The sequence below is a fragment of the Myxocyprinus asiaticus genome, chromosome 12, assembly GCF_019703515.2.
Source record: "Myxocyprinus asiaticus isolate MX2 ecotype Aquarium Trade chromosome 12, UBuf_Myxa_2, whole genome shotgun sequence".
Taxonomy (NCBI): domain Eukaryota; kingdom Metazoa; phylum Chordata; class Actinopteri; order Cypriniformes; family Catostomidae; genus Myxocyprinus; species Myxocyprinus asiaticus.
In genome coordinates this window covers 25,381,540-25,401,466 of record NC_059355.1, presented here as the reverse complement: position 1 = coordinate 25,401,466, position 19,927 = coordinate 25,381,540, and the positions used below count along the sequence as shown (strand labels likewise).

The following is a 19,927-nucleotide window of genomic DNA, read 5'->3' as shown; positions in this document are numbered from 1 at the left end:
TGGTTCTTTTAATTGTGATGATTTTGGCTCACATTTAACAAAAACCCACCAATTCACTATCTCAAAAAATTAGAATACATCATAAGACCAATAAAAAAAACATTTTTAGTGAAATGTTGGCCTTCTGGAAAGTATGTTAATTTACTGTATATGTACTCAATACTTGGTAGGGGCTCCTTTTGCTTTAATTACTGCCTCAATTCGGCGTGGCATGGAGGTGATCAGTTTGTAGCACTGCCGAGGTGGTATGGAAGCCCAGGTTTCTTTGACAGTGGCCTTCAGCTCATCTGCATTTTTTGGTCTCTTGTTTCTCATTTTCCTCTTGACAATACCCCATAGATTCTCTATGGGGTTCAGGTCTGGTGAGTTTGCTGGCCAGTCAAGCACACCAACACCATGGTCATTTAACCAACTTTTGGTGCTTTTGGCAGTGTGGGCAGGTGCCAAATCCTGCTGGAAAATGAAATCAGCATCTTTAAAAAGCTGGTCAGCAGAAGGAAGCATGAAGTGCTCCAAAATTTCTTGGTAAACGGGTGCAGTGACTTTGGTTTTCAAAAAACACAATGGACCAACACCAGCAGATGACATTGCACCCCAAATCATCACAGACTGTGGAAACTTAACACTGGACTTCAAGCAACTTGGACTATGAGCTTCTCCACCCTTCCTCCAGACTCTAGGACCTTGGTTTCCAAATGAAATACAAAACTTGCTCTCATCTGAAAAGAGGACTTTGGACCACTGGCAACAGTCCAGTTCTTCTTCTCCTTAGCCCAGGTAAGACGCCTCTGACGTTGTCTGTGGTTCAGGAGTGGCTTAACAAGAGGAATACGACAACTGTAGCCAAATTCCTTGAAACGTCTGTGTGTGATGGCTCTTGATGCCTTGAACCCAGCCTCAGTCCATTCCTTGTGAAGTTCACCCAAATTCTTGAATCGATTTTGCTTGACAATCCTCATAAGGCTGCGGTTCTCTCGGTTGGTTGTGCATCTTTTTCTTCCACACTTTTTCCTTCCACTCAACTTTCTGTTAACATGCTTGGATACAGCACTCTGTGAACAGCTAGCTTCTTTGGCAATGAATGTTTGTGGCTTACCCTCCTTGTGAAGGGTGTCAATGATTGTCTTCTGGACAACTGTCAGATCAGCAGTCTTCCCCATGATTGTGTAGCCTAGTGAACCAAACTGAGAGACCATTTTGAAGGCTCAGGAAACCTTTGCAGGTGTTTTGAGTTGATTAGCTGATTGGCATGTCACCATATTCTAATTTTTTGAGATAGTGAATTGGTGGGTTTTTGTTAAATGTGAGCCAAAATCATCACAATTAAAAGAACCAAAGACTTAAACTACTTCAGTCTGTGTGCACTGAATTTATTTAATACACGAGTTTCACAATTTGAGTTGAATTAATGAAATAAATGAACTTTTCCACGACATTCTAATTTATTGAGATGCACCTGTATATTCCCTCTAGTTTTGCATTTCTTTGTCAGTTCTTGTTTTTGCTGTATGAGTTCATGTTTGTTTCACTATCATTAAAAGCCTGCAATTAAATCCAACGTCTCAGCATCTACTTGTGACAATACCACAAAAAACATTGTAAGTTTGTCAAGGCATTAAGGAACTACATTCTGTGAAGTGACTTTGAAGCTATACAGTATGTATTGTGGAAATGGCTATGCAAAAAAAACTGACCTGACATGCATTGAAGCTAAATGGAATATTGAATTTGGAATTGTCTATAAGCTTTTAATTTTCAAATGATACTACCAATTTCTGCTTGAAATATTGAGCATTTGTTGTTTAAAATACACCAGTGACACTCAGTCAAACACTACAATACACTTTCATGTAGCTGATACAAATTCCTAGTACCTGTGGGTAATGGAAGATGAGATCAGCCTCCACGTCTCTCCCAGGGCTTATGTTGAACCATAGTTTTCTCATAAAGAACACCAAGTAAGAAATGTTCACCGGACCACCTACCATTTAAAAGAGCATTACAGATGTTTTGAAGTTTGATTAGTAATTTTTTATTTGACTCAAATGTGAGCTACTCAAGCTAAGATGAGATTGAAAAAGACTAACTCTGATTCACTCTCTTTGCTCTCTTGGACCAATCAGTAATCTGTCTCAGGCTGTCAAAGAAGTAGTCAGTTTCATTCAAACTCAGAACCTGATAAGGAGAGAATGTCAGGCAGTTAACATACAGACAATATCATGTACTTTTTACTCATCGAAAAGGTGTATGATGTTGCATTGTAGAAGTGAAGAAACATGAAATGGGGCTATTGGTCATAAACAGTGGCAGCCTTGGGACAAACCTTATCTGGAGTTTTCACAAAGAGGCTAAACCCATCAGCTGAGACCAACATGAGTTTCTTGGCAATGGTCTGGACCAGGTCCTTTATCCTGGTGTTGGTTGCCACCTCAAAAATCTGTCCATGGAGAGAAAAAGAGGTTCAGGGACACATGAATTAAATGCACGACTTGCATTAGTGATAAATCAGCTGCTGTAATTTTTGCCAAGTTATAACTGCAAAAACCAAATGCCAGTATAGTAGAAGAATATTGGTGTAATCTACTGCATGATTTTCTAATGTAGTGTGTGTTGTGTTACCTCGTGAGTGTCATTCGGGAAGTACATTTTATGGAAGATCTGGGTGCTGTTCTGCTGAATTGCATCTACTTCTACATGGTGAGGTGGAAGCTTCCTGGGTTCCATTCTAACACAATGGATGATGGATGTTATACATAAATATGATTGTACAATGCAATTCACATCATCTGTGACCCAGCTTTTGGACTGAGGTCAACAAGAGGGCTATAGCAGAGTTTCCCAAATGTGGAAGTCTTTGAACAGCTGCAGTGACAGATGAAGCCGCTGTAAATTCAGTACTATCCAATCACGCAGCACGGGCACCTTCCTGGCATTTGCTCGAGTCTGGTATGATTGCTGTGCCAACAGGCAGAACAATGCCACACTTTAAAGGACTGATAAACTACTGTAATAACAAAATTAACTGTTACATGATTAGAGCATATATGTGTTAAGTGGCCAACTGGCCATCATATGTCAAGCTGTTAGTTGAACATGGCAATATGCCAAGCTTAACATGTTTTTAATGGTAATCTGCTAACATCTGCTGATGGAATGTTTATTCTGTCCTGTTTTTGTACAGCACATCATTTCAGTAATATAATACACGTTTTTAGATATGAACTCCAATAGGTTTTGGCTCTCAGGTAAGCCAGCCAAAGTTCATAGAGTAAAAGAGCACATGCTTTCCACTCACAAGCTTTCACACAGAGTTTAAATGTTAATTAGCATTGGCTTTGAGTGTTTCTTTAACTGAACTCCCATGATATGAAGATTGGCAAAGTATAATACAGTACATACCTTTCAGCTCTTAAATCTGTTTACTTGTTTCTGTTATGGTTGAATGCTTGATTCTGATCAAGCATTCAACCATAACATAATGCCTGGTTGACAGGTATTAAATGGTGTTGATTTATTTCCTTTAATTGCATGGCTTTGAAAAAGTTCCAGGTTTGTTGACCACATTACAGTGTTGAAAGGAACTTCAAATAGCTATACAGATCGCCACACCAAATCAACCTGTTAACATCATTGGAATGCATGGTAATGGTGCTTAGACACAGCCCAAGCAACTTCTCCACATTTTCATATTTAACAGTTTTCTCTCAATTATTCCTTACTTCATTCATTACTTTTTTACCAGTTCTTCTACCTACAAAGTATGATCTCATCTGTAAATATAACAATATAATAATATTAAATGGTATGCTACAAAATATGCTTAAGATGTTGGCCATACCTCCGAGCCCCCTGCAATCTCTGGAGGCAGTCTAGGGCAAGTGGCTCTTGTTTGCGTGTCTCAATGAAACGCTGAGCATGTTTTAGCAGAGAGTTACTGGGAGGGAAGAGACCACAACACAGCCACAGCAACTGCCAGCCCTGCTCCACACTGTACCTGATTGAGAAAAAAACAATTGCAATGTTAACTTACCATCTAAAGCTTTTACCATCTAAATAAAATATACTGTCAAAGGCCAAAGCTTACAATGATGAGGCATAATAAAGATGAACTGACATGGTAAACACCGGTCAAGTGATAAAACACCACATAATTCTCCAGTACCAAGCTAAGGAGCTAAAAAAATCAGAAAGCTGATTGTTGAGCAAAAAGTTGCAGTTTCCCCTCAGAGTTACAGTGGGCAAGTTGACTTTGTTGCAACTACAATTCCATAAGGAAAATTGCACAGAACTGCTGTGAAACGTTTTTTGTTTTTTTTTTGTTTTACATCTGTATAACATGTTCACAAGAGATTCACAGAGACTGTGATTTCAACATACATGGTTCTTTTATATGTCGTGTTTGCCTGTATATGTAATAAATAGACTCAACAAATAAAATAAGAATGACACATTAGAAATTAGAATATAAAACATCTATTTCTGTTTGAGCATGCAATGTTGTTGTTTACCGGTTGTTGTTGCTGGTCATTTGTTTCATGATCTGGCAGTAGATCTCATCTCTGAGTACTTCATTCTGTGTAGGTGGCCCAAAGATCTGGTCTGTGAGTTCCAGAGGGCTCTGGATCTGTCTGGTGGGGTAGTCGCCCATGTATTTTAGGATAGGTGCACACCATATCAGTCAAGGAATCAACATTTTCCTGGATTATACCCCACCTGGTTAACAGTTTGTAGCGTGGAGGAGGGTAGGGCGGGGCCGGAATGACGCACGCCCAGACCCCAATCAGCCTGATGAGGCGAGCGAGGGATAAAGGCGACCGGAGATGGCAGTTCGAGTGAGAGCACTACAGGCAGCTGCCCTGTATGTTTATGTTTGTGTGTTTTTGTTTAAGTTTATCATTAAACTTCATTTATATTGTCAAGCCGGTTCTCGACTCCTCCTTCCACTTTAACCCCTTTACATTGGTGCCGAAACCCGGGAGGGAGGAGGGATACCCATCATAGTGTCCTCGACACTGCCGTCCACCCAGGGGAGTGCCGCTGCCATCCGCCGGGGGACGGAGCAGCCTGACCGCAGGGAACGGCCGCCGTCCGCGAGGGGAGGAGGGAATCGGCTCCCCGACCGCCTGGAGCAGTAGGGCCGCTGCTAGGTGTGGAGGAGTGTCCCCAAGGGCCGCCAGAATCACAGAGGGGCGTTCTGTCCGCTGGGTGTCGGAGGTTTGACTCCGGTCTGCCCGGGGAGGAGCGGCTGTCGTCCGCTTGAGATGGTGGAGGAGTGATCGAGGACCACGTGATGGCACATCAGAGAACCAGTGAGTGAGTTTCTTTTTCTCTCTCCTCTCTCTCTCTCACTGTCACTCCGTGCTCGCTACTTTACCTCGCCTGTTTTTTTGTTGTTGTTTTTCCCCTCCTGTCTCCTCCCAGGTTGAAGAAGGCGGGGATGCAACACCCCCCCCCCCCCCGATGTACATCATGCCGGGGGCTCCCCGGTCTGAGGCAGCGCATGGAGGAGTGTAACGCGGAGGAGGGCAGGGCCAGGCCGGAATGACGCACGCCCGGACCCCAATCAGCCTGATGAGGCGAGTGAGGGATAAAGGCGACCGGAGACGGCAGTTCGAGTGAGAGAGAGAACTACAGGCAGCTGCCCTGTATGTGTTTATATTTGTGTGTTTTTGTTTAAGTTTATAATTAAACTTTATTTATATTGTCAAGCCGGTTCTCGCCTCCTCCTTTCCCTTATAACCCTTTACACAGGTCCTACCAAGTTAGATAAGTCTTCACACCGCACACCCTCAACATTGAGGTACAGCACGGATCAGTGCTACCTCTCCAACATGTCAAAGTGGATGAGTACTCGTCACTCAAGGCTCAAACTCGACAAATCCATATAGCTCAGTCAAAGGCCATACTAGATGACCATCCCTATTATCTTTCTAGATGCACATTCCTGGTCTTATTGTGAGCGTTTCATTAGTGCATGTCATTCCAAGGAAACGATTCTGTTTGTCTTTGTAATATTTAATCAGAATGTTCTCAAATATCAGAATGTAACTTGATCATCCTCTGAAATGTACTGCCTTTTGCAATGTCATCAAAGCCATGCAGGCTATTAGATAATGTTAATGAATAGTGAAATAGTGATTTAGGCATTGTTTCAGCACACTCGCTATTGGTCTGGCTTCATTCTGGTATGCAACACCCACTTCCAATCCATTCCCGATTCAGTTAATTCCTGATGGATAAAACCAAGTCCTGCTGTATATGTTTTCTCATTGAATATCCAGTTTCACTTGGAAAAGGTCACATAAAGAAGTAAAACTGGTTTGCAAACAGCGATTTACGTTGACTTAAGTCTGCTAACATGAAAGTAAATGTGCATGTAAGGAGTAACCCACATTTTAATCTCTTTCAACAACCTTTCCTTACCATGGTTAAAGGCCTTTAATTTAATAACTTAAATACCTTTCAATTGCAATGTTTGTATAAGTGTGGAAAAGGATATCAGTGAAGGCCTGGCAGGCTTGTGGGCTTAATTCTGGATTTCCCACCAGTCTCTTGAGCAGGGGCTGTCTGATGGGTTCTCTTGAGTTGGCCCACAGCCTCTCAGGTGCTGCATTCTTAGCAATCACCTGTCTGTTCACATCTTTAACGGGCTGCCTGGACACAATGATGAAAAACAGATTGTTCATGCTGTTTGTATTTTAAACACTCAGTTAATATTGAGTGGTAATATGCTGTAGCATCATAGATTACTTTAATCTCTAAAATGACAATAATACCAAGTAGTATTAATAATGAGATCTAACAGTTACTACAAGTAGCCTACCTGAAATATTCAATGGAGAACTCTTGAAGGGTTGCAAGAGCCACTCTCTCAGTCACGGTTCCTTTGAAAGCGCTATCGATGATGGTCTTTCTTTGATCTGGGGACAAGCTGATCAGGCTCTATAAAAAAAAAAAAAAAAAAGCAGGAATGCAAGGTGTTTTAATTAGAGTTAAGGTTATGAAGTCCATATTTTTAATGCATTGTAAAGGCTCGTGTAAATCACTGTAAAATTGGGTCCTGAAGCAAAATCAGTTGAGAACCACTGCTTTAAATCGTTAGCGTCGACAACCCAGTGAGAAAGACATAAGCCTGCAGCATGACTTGTTTAATCACTGAAACTAATGTAGACCTTCACAGATCTAAATACAATAATGTGTATAAGCATTGCAATAAGCAACTTTAAACATATTTTAAAGTTCTCACCAGGACTTCATTGGTTGGCTTGGTCAGAGTTGGCAGAATCAAAACAGCATCTGCAGGCACTGCACCGATTTCTCCAGTTCGTTCATTCTTACCCTTCAACCAACCACGGTCAACAGAAAACTCATCATCTTTAATGAGGAGGAGAAGCTCAGCCTTCTTAAAGCTGAGAAATGTCCGATCATCTTGAAGAAAAACCCAAATTGTTTCTTCATTAGACAACAACACAAATACACATTTTCAGACCTTTACTGAAATGTATGCAGCTTATTGGCTCTCCTGACCTGGTCTGTTAACCTCCTGTAGGGTAACAGCATAATATGACCGTTCTATGAGGCCTGCCAGGAACATGGCTACCAGATCAGAGATATCCACAGCCATGATTGCATTCAGTGTGAAGTCTCCTTTAAGAGTCAGCAAACACACAGACTTCCTATCTCTGGAGGAGATGAGACATGGGGAATTCAGTGAATTCAGATACTTTTGTGAAAGATATCATGCATTTTTTGGCAAAACTAATAAAGAAAACTACAATCAAAGAATACCTGAGATTAACTTAAATTTGACAACATGATTCAAGCTCATCATACATTAATTGAAGCTCAAACCAACCTAACTGTGTTGACCCCGGTGACCTCAGGGTAAGACAGTACCAGAAGCTTCTTTTCTCGTTCATCTAGGAATGTTATTCCTGTTGAGTTTATGGCAAGGATGAATCTGTTCTTGGGTAGGGCAGGACCTGAATATGAAATGATAGAAATTTCATTTCATTTATGTAACTATACCTAATTATTAAGGTTTTTGCTCATATTCCTGTTTATTATTTGTGGCAAATATCTACTTTCTGAATTAGTTTGCAATGTATTTAAGTCTAAGCTTAAAGGAATAGTTGACCCAAAAATGATAACTTTCTCATCATTTACTCACCCTCATAGCATCCCAGATGTGTATGACTTTCTTTCCTCTGCAGAACACAAATTAAGATTTTTAGAAGAATATTTCAGCTCTTTTGGTCCTCACAATGCAAGTTAATGTTGGCCAGGACTCTGACGGTCCAAATATCACATAAAGGCAACATAAAAGTAATCCATACGACTCCAGAGGTTTAATGAATATCTTCTGAAGTGATCCAGTTGGTTTTGGGTGAGAACAAAACTTAATATACCTCCTTTTTCTCTGTACATCTTGCCATTGCAGTCTCTAGGCACGATCATGATTTTCATGCTCGATTATACTTCCTTGTCAAGCTTGAAATCACGATCCCCAAGGAGACTGCTGTCAAGATGTACTTTGAAAAAGGAGTTACATTATGGTCTGTTTCTCACTAAAAACTGATTGGATTGCTTCAAAATACCTTATAAGAGTCGATTGGATTATTTTTATGATGCCTTTATGTGAAATTTGGACCTTCTGACCACCATTCACTTGCATTGAATGGACCTATGGAAATGTTCTTCTAAAAATTTTGTTTGTGTTCAGCAGAAGAAAGAAACACACACACATCTTGGATGGCATGAGGGTGAGTAAATGATAAGTAAATTAATTTTTATTTTTGGGTGAACTATCCTTTCATACCAGATAACTTTGCAGCTTCAAAAAACTTGGAGAAGAACATGGACCACTTCTGACGAGCATAGTCAACCACCTCGGCTTTCACATGAGCAGATTTAGTCCGAGTGTTTATAAATGGGCCCTAGAAGAAAGAGGCACTTAGTTCCACATAATTTCCTCCTATGTAAATTCTATCTTAATTTACTTAATTATTCCAAAACCATATGACTTTCTTTTGTGGAACACAAAAGGAGATGAAAGGCAGAACATTAGACTTCAGTCACCAAGAAAGTCATTATGGTTTGGAACATGAGGGTGAGTAAATGATGAAAGAATTGTATTAATGGGTGAACTTGAGCAGTAATAGAAACATCTCTACCTGTGCATGTGCTGTGCTGATCATTTGGACCCACTTGGCTTCAGACTTAGCATCTAGTAGTTTAGAGTTAATGCACTCCTGAACAACAGTCTTGGCATTCTCCATACTGCAGTCCGAGCCAAATTGCACATAGAAGTGTTTTGCTGCTAGCTCAACGTAGTCCGCCTCCTAATAGGCACATAAAAATAACTCCATATGAATGAATGACATAATTTTTGTAGGTCATAAATAGCTAAACAAACTATTTAAATATAATTCATATGGCAGTTGTCCTCAAGCACACCTTCTCACACTGGTATTCTCCATATTTCAGGCCTCTGATGACCTGTCTGTAGATAAGGTCTGTGCTGACAGTGTCCTCGCTGCAGTCATGCCAAGGTGTGAAGATCTCTTTACGGAAGTAGAGGCGCCAGGGTGCGTGTTGCTCCTGGCCACCCTTCCTCTTCACTTCTTGCTCACACTGAGAGATGGCATCCATCACATGCTCACGGCTACTACCCAGCGACCACACCTACCGAGAGTATCAAACAATCAGGGTACTTGAAAGTCTAAATTTTCTTCATCGTTTTCTTCAAAAAATAACTGAGGGCTCCATACCTTGTCATATAAAGCCATGTAAAGTGAGAAGCCAAACATGACTTGAAGTTTGACCTTCTGGGAGAGAACTTGGCAGACCTCTTGGGATGTAGATGCAGAATCTACAGACAGACTGATAGTTCTGCCATCCATCAGAGTTACTGAGATGGCCATCGGTTTCTTAGACTTGGTAGCCTGCGAGTGAACAGTAAGTGCTTGAAATACATTGTCTAGCATGCGGCTGACTGTATAACCCTAACCTTTGTGCTGGACCATAGAATAGTAAAGTTTTAGTGTCTTCACCTGGAGTTCTAGCCAGCTGGGAGGCTCTCCACGCACTCCATTGGCAACAGTGCGCCGCAGTCTCTCTGCACAGTAGGGTGCGTATCCCACAGGACCAAAACGAAGGAAACTTTGGAGGTACTGTGGGAAGTAGTAACATCAAAATCATATTCTTACTAAGTGTTTTTGTCTTGTTTTCCAGTTAAAATATCTAAATATCCTTAGACCATAATACATTTACTTGAGAAGCAAAATGACCTTAAAGATAAAAATTCAGTGAGTTTAAAAACAAACTTAACCCTTATGTTGTGTTCCTGTCATTTTGACCCCAGATGACTTTTTTTTTTCTTACAATGTTTTTTTTTTTTTTTTTTACTTAATCCAATTAGTAAATTCGATTACTTTGACTTGACTTTGTTTACATATGGTATCTGAAAACACACACAAAACAAAATTGGACCATTTTCTTTACATTTCTTTGGTATTATTTCACTTTGTTACATTTCAAACGGTCAAAAATGACAGACCACAGGAACTTTTGACTACAAAATACAGAAATATTAAGTGTTTAGGAGCATCCTAATCCTTTTGATGAGCAGCACATATGTGGATGTGTTTGCACACACAAAGTCCTCGTACATGTGCAAACATACACACACTTTCCATGTACACTTTTTGAGGAATATTTCAAGATCTGCTTATCATATTATGTTACTCGTTTGAATCGGGATAGTCTGCTTTAAGTTACGATATTTCATTGTGTGTTATATGTATGTTTCAGTAAGTAATAAAGAAAAATGTGACAAAAAGCCACTCCTGTTTATTATATTTATGGGTGTCTGTGGGAATTTCATACACTAATGCTCACTGCAGTTTGGCCTCTGTGTGAAACAAATTTGCTCCTTGCATTCTACCACTTGAGACCTTTCCAACGATATATAACACATGGCTATCTCATCTTTTTTTATGTTTTTACTAACTCTGAAAATAATTACTGTGATAACAAATTAGCAAATGATGAGAGCGAAACAGGTTCCCATCCGTCGGTCCTGTGTTTTCCTCCTTTATCCAGCCCAGCCCATCTTGTTTTCCCCCCTTCGGGGTAGTTTGAGTTTTTGTCTGTGTTTATTTTTGGATTAATAAAACCTTTTGTTTTTTTCACTGGCATTTGGGTCCTACCTCTGCTGATAACCTGCAACATTACGAACTGGCCGGAATGGACCCAGCAGAGAGGTGTTTTATTTTTTTTATTTTTTTACAAAGACTGGTTCTCCTGCTCGCCAGCATCTCGATCACGTCAAGAGGCTGCACAGGGTGCGGCAGGAGGACAAGTCCGTGTGGGGGTATTCCCTTGAGTTTTTGTCATTGTTCTCGGGTCTGGGATACAATCAGGCCTGCCTTATCAACAATTTCTGGGCAGGTCTGAATGAGCCCCTAACATCTAGGGGTCCAGTTTAGGGTGCGAATGGGAGGAGTTTATCACTGCCTGTGCCTCGGAAAGCTTCCAATCCTCATCCCAACCCGAGGACGGGGGCACCCCCCACACGGAGGTGGACCCCTTGGCCACTTCTTCTGCACCTCAGAGGAAGAGGAGAAGGAAGAGGCCCAGCCCATCGGCCGAGCCCACCATGGCTGATTGCCAGGAGGCGGATGAGCCCGCTGCTGACCGCCAGGAGGAGGCGGCCATTACCGCAGCAGTGCTTCTTACCATCCAGAAGAGGAGGAGAAGGGCCCCTTCTCCTCAGTTGTTGCCAGGGCTCACGGCCACAGAGGCCATTCCCCTGCCACTGCCAGTGTCCACAGGCACAGAGGCCGTTCCCCTGCCAGCGTCCACAGCCACGGAGGCCATTCCCCTGCCAGCGTCCACAGCCACGGAGGCCATTCTCCTGCCACTGTCAGCGTCCACAGCCACAAGGCCGTTCCCCTGCCAGCGTCCACAGCCACGGAGGCCATTCCCCTGCCACTGCCAGCGCTCACGGCCACGGAGGCCCCTGTGCCCAGCACTCAGCCTGATCACTCCCCAGCGGCCGCTACTCCACCTGTCCAGTCCCAAGTGGCTGATGCCCAGTCTGCTGACCCCTGTCCAGTGGGCACCACCCAGTCTGACTCCTGTCCAGCGGCCGCCAAAGTCCAGTTTGACTCCTGTCCATCGGCCACCCAAGTCTATTCTGACTCCTGTCCAGCGGCTGCCCATGTCCAGTCTGACTCCTGCCCAGCGGCTGCCCACGTCCAGTCTGATTTCTGTCCAGCGGCCACCCACGTCCAGTCTGACACCTGCCCAGTGGCCGCCCATGTCCAGTCTGACCCCTGCACAGCGGCCGCCCAAGTCCAGTCTGACCACTTCCCAATGGCCGCCCAAGTCCAGTCTGACCACTGCCCAATGGTCCAGTCAGACCCCTGTCCAGCGGCTGCCCACGTCCAGTCAAACCACTGTCCAGCGACCGCCCTTGTCCGGTCTGACCCCAGTTCAGCAGCCACTCCTTTCCTGAAGCCTCTTCCCGCCGGACCCCGCTCCCTGCCTCTACCCTCCTCCCAGGCCGCCGGAACCCACCACTTTCCTTAAACTTCCTCCCTGGTTTCCCTCCCTTCTCTCCCTAAACGGGGTTTAAAACGTTTTATGAATGTTTAAAAAAGCATTTGACCACATCACATTTAAGGTGTAAATGCTTATCTGTCCTAAATACATCCCAGACAATATCATAGCACCACCCCTCACCCGTCAATCAACCACTGTGCTACAACAAGAGTTTAAACTTTGCCGGTTACGTGTGGCTTTAAAATTGAATAACCATACACTCTAAAAGTTTGAAAAAGCGGATACATACCCAAGCACGAGAAATTTACGGATTTTCTTCAGTGTGTCTGGTATCAACATCCAGGGACACAGATGACAAGCACACACATTTGAAGCTCACACATTTTGAAACAGGTAATCCACTAAAACAACAGATAATTTTGCTGTAAATGTTGTGTTTGTGCTTAAATTAAGATTAAATTTCAACTGAATCTGGGAGAAACAGCATGCCGGTTTTGTTCGTGATTTCCTTGTCTTTTCTGACTTTTTCATGGTTTATTATCATGCAGTAACACACTAACATAGTGATTGATTTATGCTGTCATGAAATCAGAGAGCCTCCCCTCAAAATCCGAACACAAGTGGTCACAGAAGACGCATTTAAATGACCAGGTGTAAACAGCGATGTGTCTCACCTGACCATATGTGATCAGATCTGATCTTAATACCAGGTGTAAATGGGGTCTTTGGTTTTCAAAGAAATGTTTCTTGTTTAAGGATGTTTAGATATTTTAACTGGAAAATAAGACCAAAAGGCTTCACAATGGAGAGACCAGTGCAAATGTGTTACTACGTAAAGTAAGGGTGACATGATCAACCCATTTCTTTTTTCCTTAAAATACCTTAATAAAGCGCTCAGTAGGAGGGAAGATGCCCAAGCAGATGGACAGGAGGATCCAGCCACGGAAGAAGCTTCCCCGATTCGGGTTCTCCTGGAGCTGCTTACAGATCTGGCAGTAGATTTCATCCCTAACAATGAGAGATGGTAAGGACTTAGAAGTAGCAACATCTGACTTCTAAACTATAGATTCCTTATTATTTTAAGTAATTAGGAACCTGAGGTCACGTCTGACAATGGCATATCCAACGATGATATGCAACTTTTCTAGAGATGTCATTGGTCGGTCCAGGGTGAGTCCCTCTCCGTTCATCATTTCATCTTCTTCGTTAATAGTTTGTACAGTGGGTGGTTTAGAAACTTCAGACCCATCCACTGACTTCATATGAAGTGTAAATGAGTCAAGAGTTATTTGAAATTTGTTGCATGTTTTGGTAAGAATTATTAAGTGCCGTAATAGTGCAGAAATGTATTTACATTTTACAACATTTACATCTGTCTCACCTCTTCTTCAATGACAGATGCTTTTCTACTGGATCTTCTGTTTGCTGGCACCCCCTCAGATGTTGTAGATGTCTTTCTGCTTCGGGACATTAGATCAGTAAAAGTAGAAGTCTTTCTCTTTTTAGGACCCTGCTCCGCTATGGCAGATAGTTTGCGGTTTTGAGCCTCTACTTTGATAGATGTTTTTCTATTTCGAGCTGAAGATTTTCGGGAAGCCTCTTCTGGAATTGTAGAAACATTCATGTTCTGAGTGTTCCTTGTGCTTCTTATTCTCTGAAAATAATGAGATGGCATTTTATTTAACAAACACTTTCTGAACATCTCCTTTACAAATCAAACAAAAGACTGCTGATTGCTTTTCTTTGAACTATTTCACCCAAAAATGAAAATTGTACTGTAATTTACTCACCCTCATAACATTCCAATCCCATATGACTTTCTTTCTTATGCAGAACAGAAAAGGAAAATTTTTGCTATGAAAGAAGCTTGTTCACTGTGGCTTGCATGTTCAAACAAGAACTTGAGTTGTTTGGTGCTAAAAACATTGCAAATTCTCAAGTGCGTGCCACTGTGAATGAGTTTCTCTCATGCTCTCATGAATGCACAACAGACGCCAAGATTTTCACTGAAAAATTACTTACATTTTGGGTTGTTTCTCACCAAAACCTATTGTATACTTTAAGAAGACTTGGAATATGATGCATGACTTGGAATATGAGTCACATGGACAACTTTTATGATACTTTTGCATCATTTTTTAAGCTTTGAAGTAAGTCACTATCAACTGCCATTGTATTGAAAAGATGGACTGGGATATTCTTTACAAATTTAACTTTGTGTTCTTCCTGAGAAAGAAAGTAATACAAGTTTGGAATGAGTTGAGAATGAGTAAATAATGACAGAATTTTCATTTTTGAGTGGACTAATCCTTTAGCCTTTCAAGGCAAAATGTGTTAACAGGAGTGCAGTATTTCAGAACCCCTCGAGTCATCATTAGAGATAATTTCACATCATTGTTCACTCATAATAAGAAGTAGTCTCCTAACCTGGTCCAGGCCCACCATATGGCTAAGGCGTCTATCCTGTCTGGAGGCCACATCCTGCTGCAAGGAGCGATCAGCAAAGCCTGGTCTACTTTTTGAGATCTGCTGAGCCTTTGGTTCAGGGAGATCACGCATAAACCTCAGAATCATCCACCAAACTGTTAGTGAAGCCTGTAGAGAAACAGAGGAACAGTAGTACTAAGTTGTGATTCTTTGTGCCAATGTAACAGAAGAAACAACATAAATCAACCAAAGATTACAGAGCTGGTCAATGTCAAAGGTGGCTTTACCAGGACATCATTCTCATCCTCATGGTAGAGCAGGGGCTGACGCATTCTCTGGCGAATATGTGTGGGTGTGGCAGCACCTTGAAAGTACATGGAAGCAAACTTGGAGAAAGAGTACTCATCCAAATCATCATAGTCTTCCTCTGGAATGTCCATCATTGGAGCATCATCCAGATCCACCTCCTCAAGCACTGTTCGTTTTCCCTCCAAATCCTAAGAAATACAAAACACAAATCTCCAGCTGGCACCACTAGCTTTTAAATTAGTGTTAACATCATGCTTCTTTAAGAATCTTGATCTCTGACCTCAAAGCCCACAGGTGCCTGGCCTTCCAGTCCTCCAACCATGCTAGGCAAGAAGCCAAAGATGTCATCCACCATTTCTTGGTCATTGAAGGATTCCAAGCGTTCCGCCACCTCTCTTTCTCTTTTCTGACGCAGAACTTCTTCTAGCTTCCTTTGTCTCTCTAGAACAGCGAGCTCTTCTGCCTTGCGTTCCTGGAGTGAGAGGAAAGCCTACAAACAATAGGGACAGTGAGTAAAATACAACAGCCACATTAAGGGATTTTGTGATGAATTAAGCGATATGGGACATGAACAAACACTACATGACCCAAAGTATGTGGACGTCTGAACAATTCAAATGTGATTATTGAACATTTTGTTTTAAAACCATGGACATTTATAGGGAGTTAAACCTCCGTTTGTTGCTATAACAGCTTTTACTCCTCTGGGAAGGCTTTCTACTAGATGTTGGAACATGGCTGCTGGGGATTTTCTCCCTATTCAAACAAAAGAACTTCAGTGAGGTCAGGCCCCTCAATGGGTTCAATGTGGTTCAGGTCAGTCATGTTCTCTCACACCAGACTTAGTAAACCCTTTTTTAAGGACCTCACTTTGCACATAGGGCCATTGTAATGCAAAAAAAGGAAATTATGAGGCTTTATGCTTCATTTTATGTACCTGCTAGTAATAGGTATGGCTGAATAAGCCAAACCTGTTAATAATAAGGGGGTGTCCACATACTCTTACCATTTGGCAAACATTCATCAAATCATGGTAAGTCTATCCATCGGGAAACAGCTTACATCTCTCTTTATCTTCTTGACTGCTCTTCTGGCAAGAGTTCCTCTGGTGTAAGCCTGCAGGAGGATCACTGCCTCTCTCTTTCGTCTCCACTCCTTCCTCGCTAGATAGCCACGGGTCTGAGTCTGAAGCAGCAGAGTTGCCTGTCTTTTCTGTTTATACTGCCAGGCCAGCTGACGAGAACGCACCTGAGCCCGCAGACGGGCAAAACCCAACTGGACCTGCAGAAAGAGAAGTGACACTCTACATACATGTACATGCATCAGGGTTATGGTAGTTTGGAATTTTTAGTTTTTTTAATTAAGTTTTATTTAAGCTTGTTTTAACTGTTTAGTTTTTCAGTGTTTTCTATTTTTAAGTTTATTTTTTATTTTTCAGCATATATTGGCTGGGTTTCCCAATAATGTTGCACCTAAAGCTTTTACGATCATCTTAACTTATGTCACTCGTTATTTTACGATGGAGTAACACCTGTTTCCCAAACCAAACATAGATAGCTCATTATAAAGCAGAACTTAGTTGCTTCGTTGTAGTAGCTGTCTGGTATAAAGGAGCTTATCACTTTGGCCAATATGTCCAGGAGTTTGTCTTTTCAACATGAAAATAATGTGGAAATACTGACAAACATTGAAGTTGTATGTAACCTTGTCGAGGGCCGAAAGTTATTAACTAATACTGATTTTATTTGAAAAAATAATGATGGCTTTGTTAAAATGGGTTTCAGATGTATTAATTCTCAACTTATAGAGATTAATGAAAGTGACTCAAGAAATGCATGTAATATGAATGTACGCGATGTGCATCATAATGAGGGGCTCTCAATTAGCCTTAAGTATTGTATCTTTGGCTGTAAACTAAACAGATGTGCACAGAACAGGATTAAAATGACGAACAACAGTACTGAACTACTCATAGACCTATCTAAATATTAATAGATCATCTGGTTAGAGTTTTAGGCACTGTGCACTTGTAGCGTTACTGCCATTATGCAGCATACAATTTTTGAATGCCATGTTAACAGACTATAGGCTACTGGAGCCCAACAGAAACAGCCATTGGGGGAAAAAACAGTACCCTCTAAAACAGTACACAATGGCTTTCCAAAGATCTACATATATGAACATAACTTATTACATTTCCCTTTGTCTCTGATAAACTGTGAAAGATGCAAAAAAAGATACGATGGACTTAAGAGCGGTTCAAAGCTTTTGTTAATTTATGAACATTTTTTACGTACTACTTAGATAACTATGCTTTTGGGAAACTTGCTGTAAAGAAAGTACTACTTAAGTGCTACTAACATTCTACTTAGTGCTTCGGGAAACCTAGCCTTAGTTTTTATTGTAGTTTAGTATTTTAGGGCTGCCAAAGTTAATGCGTTAACCTGTTAATATCATTTAAATGTGTTTATTGATGTTACATTTCTCAGGGCTGTCTAATGTTAAGGCTACCTTGTGGCATGTTCATGTTTTATGAAGGTGGGTTTTAAATGTATCAAATTTTAAAATTAAAGACTAAATTTGGATGTTGTTAGTTTGGAGTCATTAAAATGCATTTGTAAATCATGAAAATGTAGTTTATTTTTATTTGATTTTTCAGTTTGATCCAGTATTTATTTTTATTTCAGTTAAGAAAAAGGTTTCCATGTAGTTTTTGTTAATGATAATAACACTGTACGCAATGACTGTCAATGACAAAGTTAGCTCAGTTTCCCTCACATGAACCAGCAGTACAAGAAGCCAAAAAAAAAAAACAGTGTAAACAGTGTGAGTCTGTGGTAAGAGGACAGCTTACCACTCTGTAAAGTTTTCTGACTTTGTATCCACGCCAGTTTTTCTGTATGACCACAGCTCCTGCTCTCTTTTTCAGGAACAGTTTCCTGCAAGAGAACAAAATTGTGATTATACCAGTGATATAAATTTCTCTACAAACATGTGTGAGATAAGCCTCAGGCTTTTACCTGTGTTTGTATCCTCTTAGGACTCTCTGAATAAGAAGAGCCTTCTCATTCAAAGCTTTGTTTCGTGCCAATTCCAAAACAGTATCATGGTAATCCTGGCATAAGTAATGATATCACTTTATTATCATTATGACTGATCTGCTTTACCAATCCCATAAAAGTCCCTGTAAAATTAATCTCAGTACCTTCAGAAATACTTTTGTCTTTCCGATCTTCCAGTCGTCTTCCACCAGAACATTTCCACATATGCTTTCACAGCAGGTCCTGACATTGTCCTTAAACAAATCAAAAGGGCATTCAAACACAGATCATAAGCTAGCAATTTATTTAATATTACAAATTAAAGGTGCTATAAGTGATTTTATTTTATTAGAATACTACGCATAAAATGTCCCTTCTACCTTATAGATATCAAAGAAATAGGTGGCCACCTTTTTTTTTAGCTAATCAGAAAACGTAGCCAATTAGAGAACGCTCTTTGCCTTTTAAGAATGTTATAGCTGCAAACAGAGTTCCAAAAAGGGGTGGAAGCTCCAAACTGCTAGCAAAGGTATAGGGAGCCGCTTACTTAACCCTTTTCCTAACCCTAACCATCTGTGGAGGTGTTGTCCCCTTTTGGAGTAACCCCGCCCCCTTGTGGAGAAACCATGCCCTATTTTGGAGATTCCGCCCCCATTTGGAGATCTCTGGCCCGCAGCTATACCTACTTGTGCCTTCCACGTGTTGCTGTGTGCAGTTATCATGTTTTCTGACATGTCTTTGGTTGTCTGACATTTACTATAATCACTTATAGTACCTTTAAAACTGTGCCAACATATTTTACAAAACAACTGTAAACTGTTAATCATTACTAATATCGACCAGCACAGATACAACACATCATAATTCAAAGCAAAACTCACAGTTTTGGGGTCACAAACACTGGACTTGAGCAGTGCACGGTAGCGATCCAGGAACTCGTCAAATGTGTGGCGGATGGGATAGCCAGCCTTCCTAATGCGGATTGTCTCCATCATGCCGGAGTAACGAAGCTGACGGATGCACAGCTCCCTGTCGAAAAGCTTAAAAAGAAAGATGGAAATTTTCTCAGTGTTTTGGAGAGAAGGCAACCATGTACTTTGTGGAAATATGGAACCTACCATAGGCTTTTTGTAGTCATTGGGTTTAATACAGCGAATGAAGAAAGGCTGACAGGCAGTTAGAGCCTTCATTAAAGAGTCCAACGACTGCCGAAACTGACCAGTTAATGTGGGCACTCGCTTTTTTGATTCCGATGTTTGCTGAGAAGGCGGCAAACCAAAAGGAAGGCCAATAAAATCAAGCTGATTAAAAACATGACCTACATGTTTGTGTACTGTATGTTTATACCCTTATATTGGAATGATGCTTGGCTATAGTTGGCGTTAGCTTACCCGGAGTGAGTTTCTTGGGGTGACGACAATGTGATTGCTACTAGTTTTTCCATCTGAAGTGCTGAGCTCATTGTGGAAAATCTGCTTTAGCAGCTTATTGGATGATGTTTGCACTAACTGGATGACATCGCTACTCAGAGCATCTCTGTTCTTCTCAAGGAAACCTATATTGTACAGCAAATGTCATCAAAC

The 19,927-nt window shown here is 41.3% G+C and overlaps 1 protein-coding gene across 1 annotated transcript in view; it reads right to left on the bottom strand.

The window, feature by feature from the left end:
• The window catches only part of LOC127449185 (unconventional myosin-VIIb-like), a 38,646-nt gene that overhangs the window by 2,973 nt on the left and 15,746 nt on the right, over nucleotides 1-19,927 (bottom strand). Inside the window, exons 14-42 of the mRNA XM_051712433.1 lie at nucleotides 19,736-19,899; nucleotides 19,463-19,603; nucleotides 19,226-19,384; nucleotides 18,509-18,598; nucleotides 18,324-18,418; nucleotides 18,158-18,242; nucleotides 16,366-16,584; nucleotides 15,584-15,793; nucleotides 15,282-15,491; nucleotides 14,995-15,162; nucleotides 13,949-14,221; nucleotides 13,663-13,823; nucleotides 13,449-13,575; nucleotides 10,053-10,172; nucleotides 9,771-9,944; nucleotides 9,457-9,684; nucleotides 9,174-9,341; nucleotides 8,819-8,936; nucleotides 7,856-7,982; nucleotides 7,528-7,682; nucleotides 7,247-7,428; nucleotides 6,824-6,942; nucleotides 6,500-6,654; nucleotides 4,509-4,662; nucleotides 3,839-3,994; nucleotides 2,620-2,725; nucleotides 2,324-2,437; nucleotides 2,088-2,175; nucleotides 1,875-1,981 (exon numbers count right to left, since the gene is read on the bottom strand). Of these exons, the coding sequence (XP_051568393.1) occupies nucleotides 1,875-1,981; nucleotides 2,088-2,175; nucleotides 2,324-2,437; nucleotides 2,620-2,725; nucleotides 3,839-3,994; nucleotides 4,509-4,662; nucleotides 6,500-6,654; nucleotides 6,824-6,942; nucleotides 7,247-7,428; nucleotides 7,528-7,682; nucleotides 7,856-7,982; nucleotides 8,819-8,936; nucleotides 9,174-9,341; nucleotides 9,457-9,684; nucleotides 9,771-9,944; nucleotides 10,053-10,172; nucleotides 13,449-13,575; nucleotides 13,663-13,823; nucleotides 13,949-14,221; nucleotides 14,995-15,162; nucleotides 15,282-15,491; nucleotides 15,584-15,793; nucleotides 16,366-16,584; nucleotides 18,158-18,242; nucleotides 18,324-18,418; nucleotides 18,509-18,598; nucleotides 19,226-19,384; nucleotides 19,463-19,603; nucleotides 19,736-19,899 (4,373 nt within the window). The remainder of the gene's footprint in view (nucleotides 1-1,874; nucleotides 1,982-2,087; nucleotides 2,176-2,323; nucleotides 2,438-2,619; nucleotides 2,726-3,838; nucleotides 3,995-4,508; nucleotides 4,663-6,499; nucleotides 6,655-6,823; nucleotides 6,943-7,246; nucleotides 7,429-7,527; nucleotides 7,683-7,855; nucleotides 7,983-8,818; nucleotides 8,937-9,173; nucleotides 9,342-9,456; nucleotides 9,685-9,770; nucleotides 9,945-10,052; nucleotides 10,173-13,448; nucleotides 13,576-13,662; nucleotides 13,824-13,948; nucleotides 14,222-14,994; nucleotides 15,163-15,281; nucleotides 15,492-15,583; nucleotides 15,794-16,365; nucleotides 16,585-18,157; nucleotides 18,243-18,323; nucleotides 18,419-18,508; nucleotides 18,599-19,225; nucleotides 19,385-19,462; nucleotides 19,604-19,735; nucleotides 19,900-19,927) is intronic.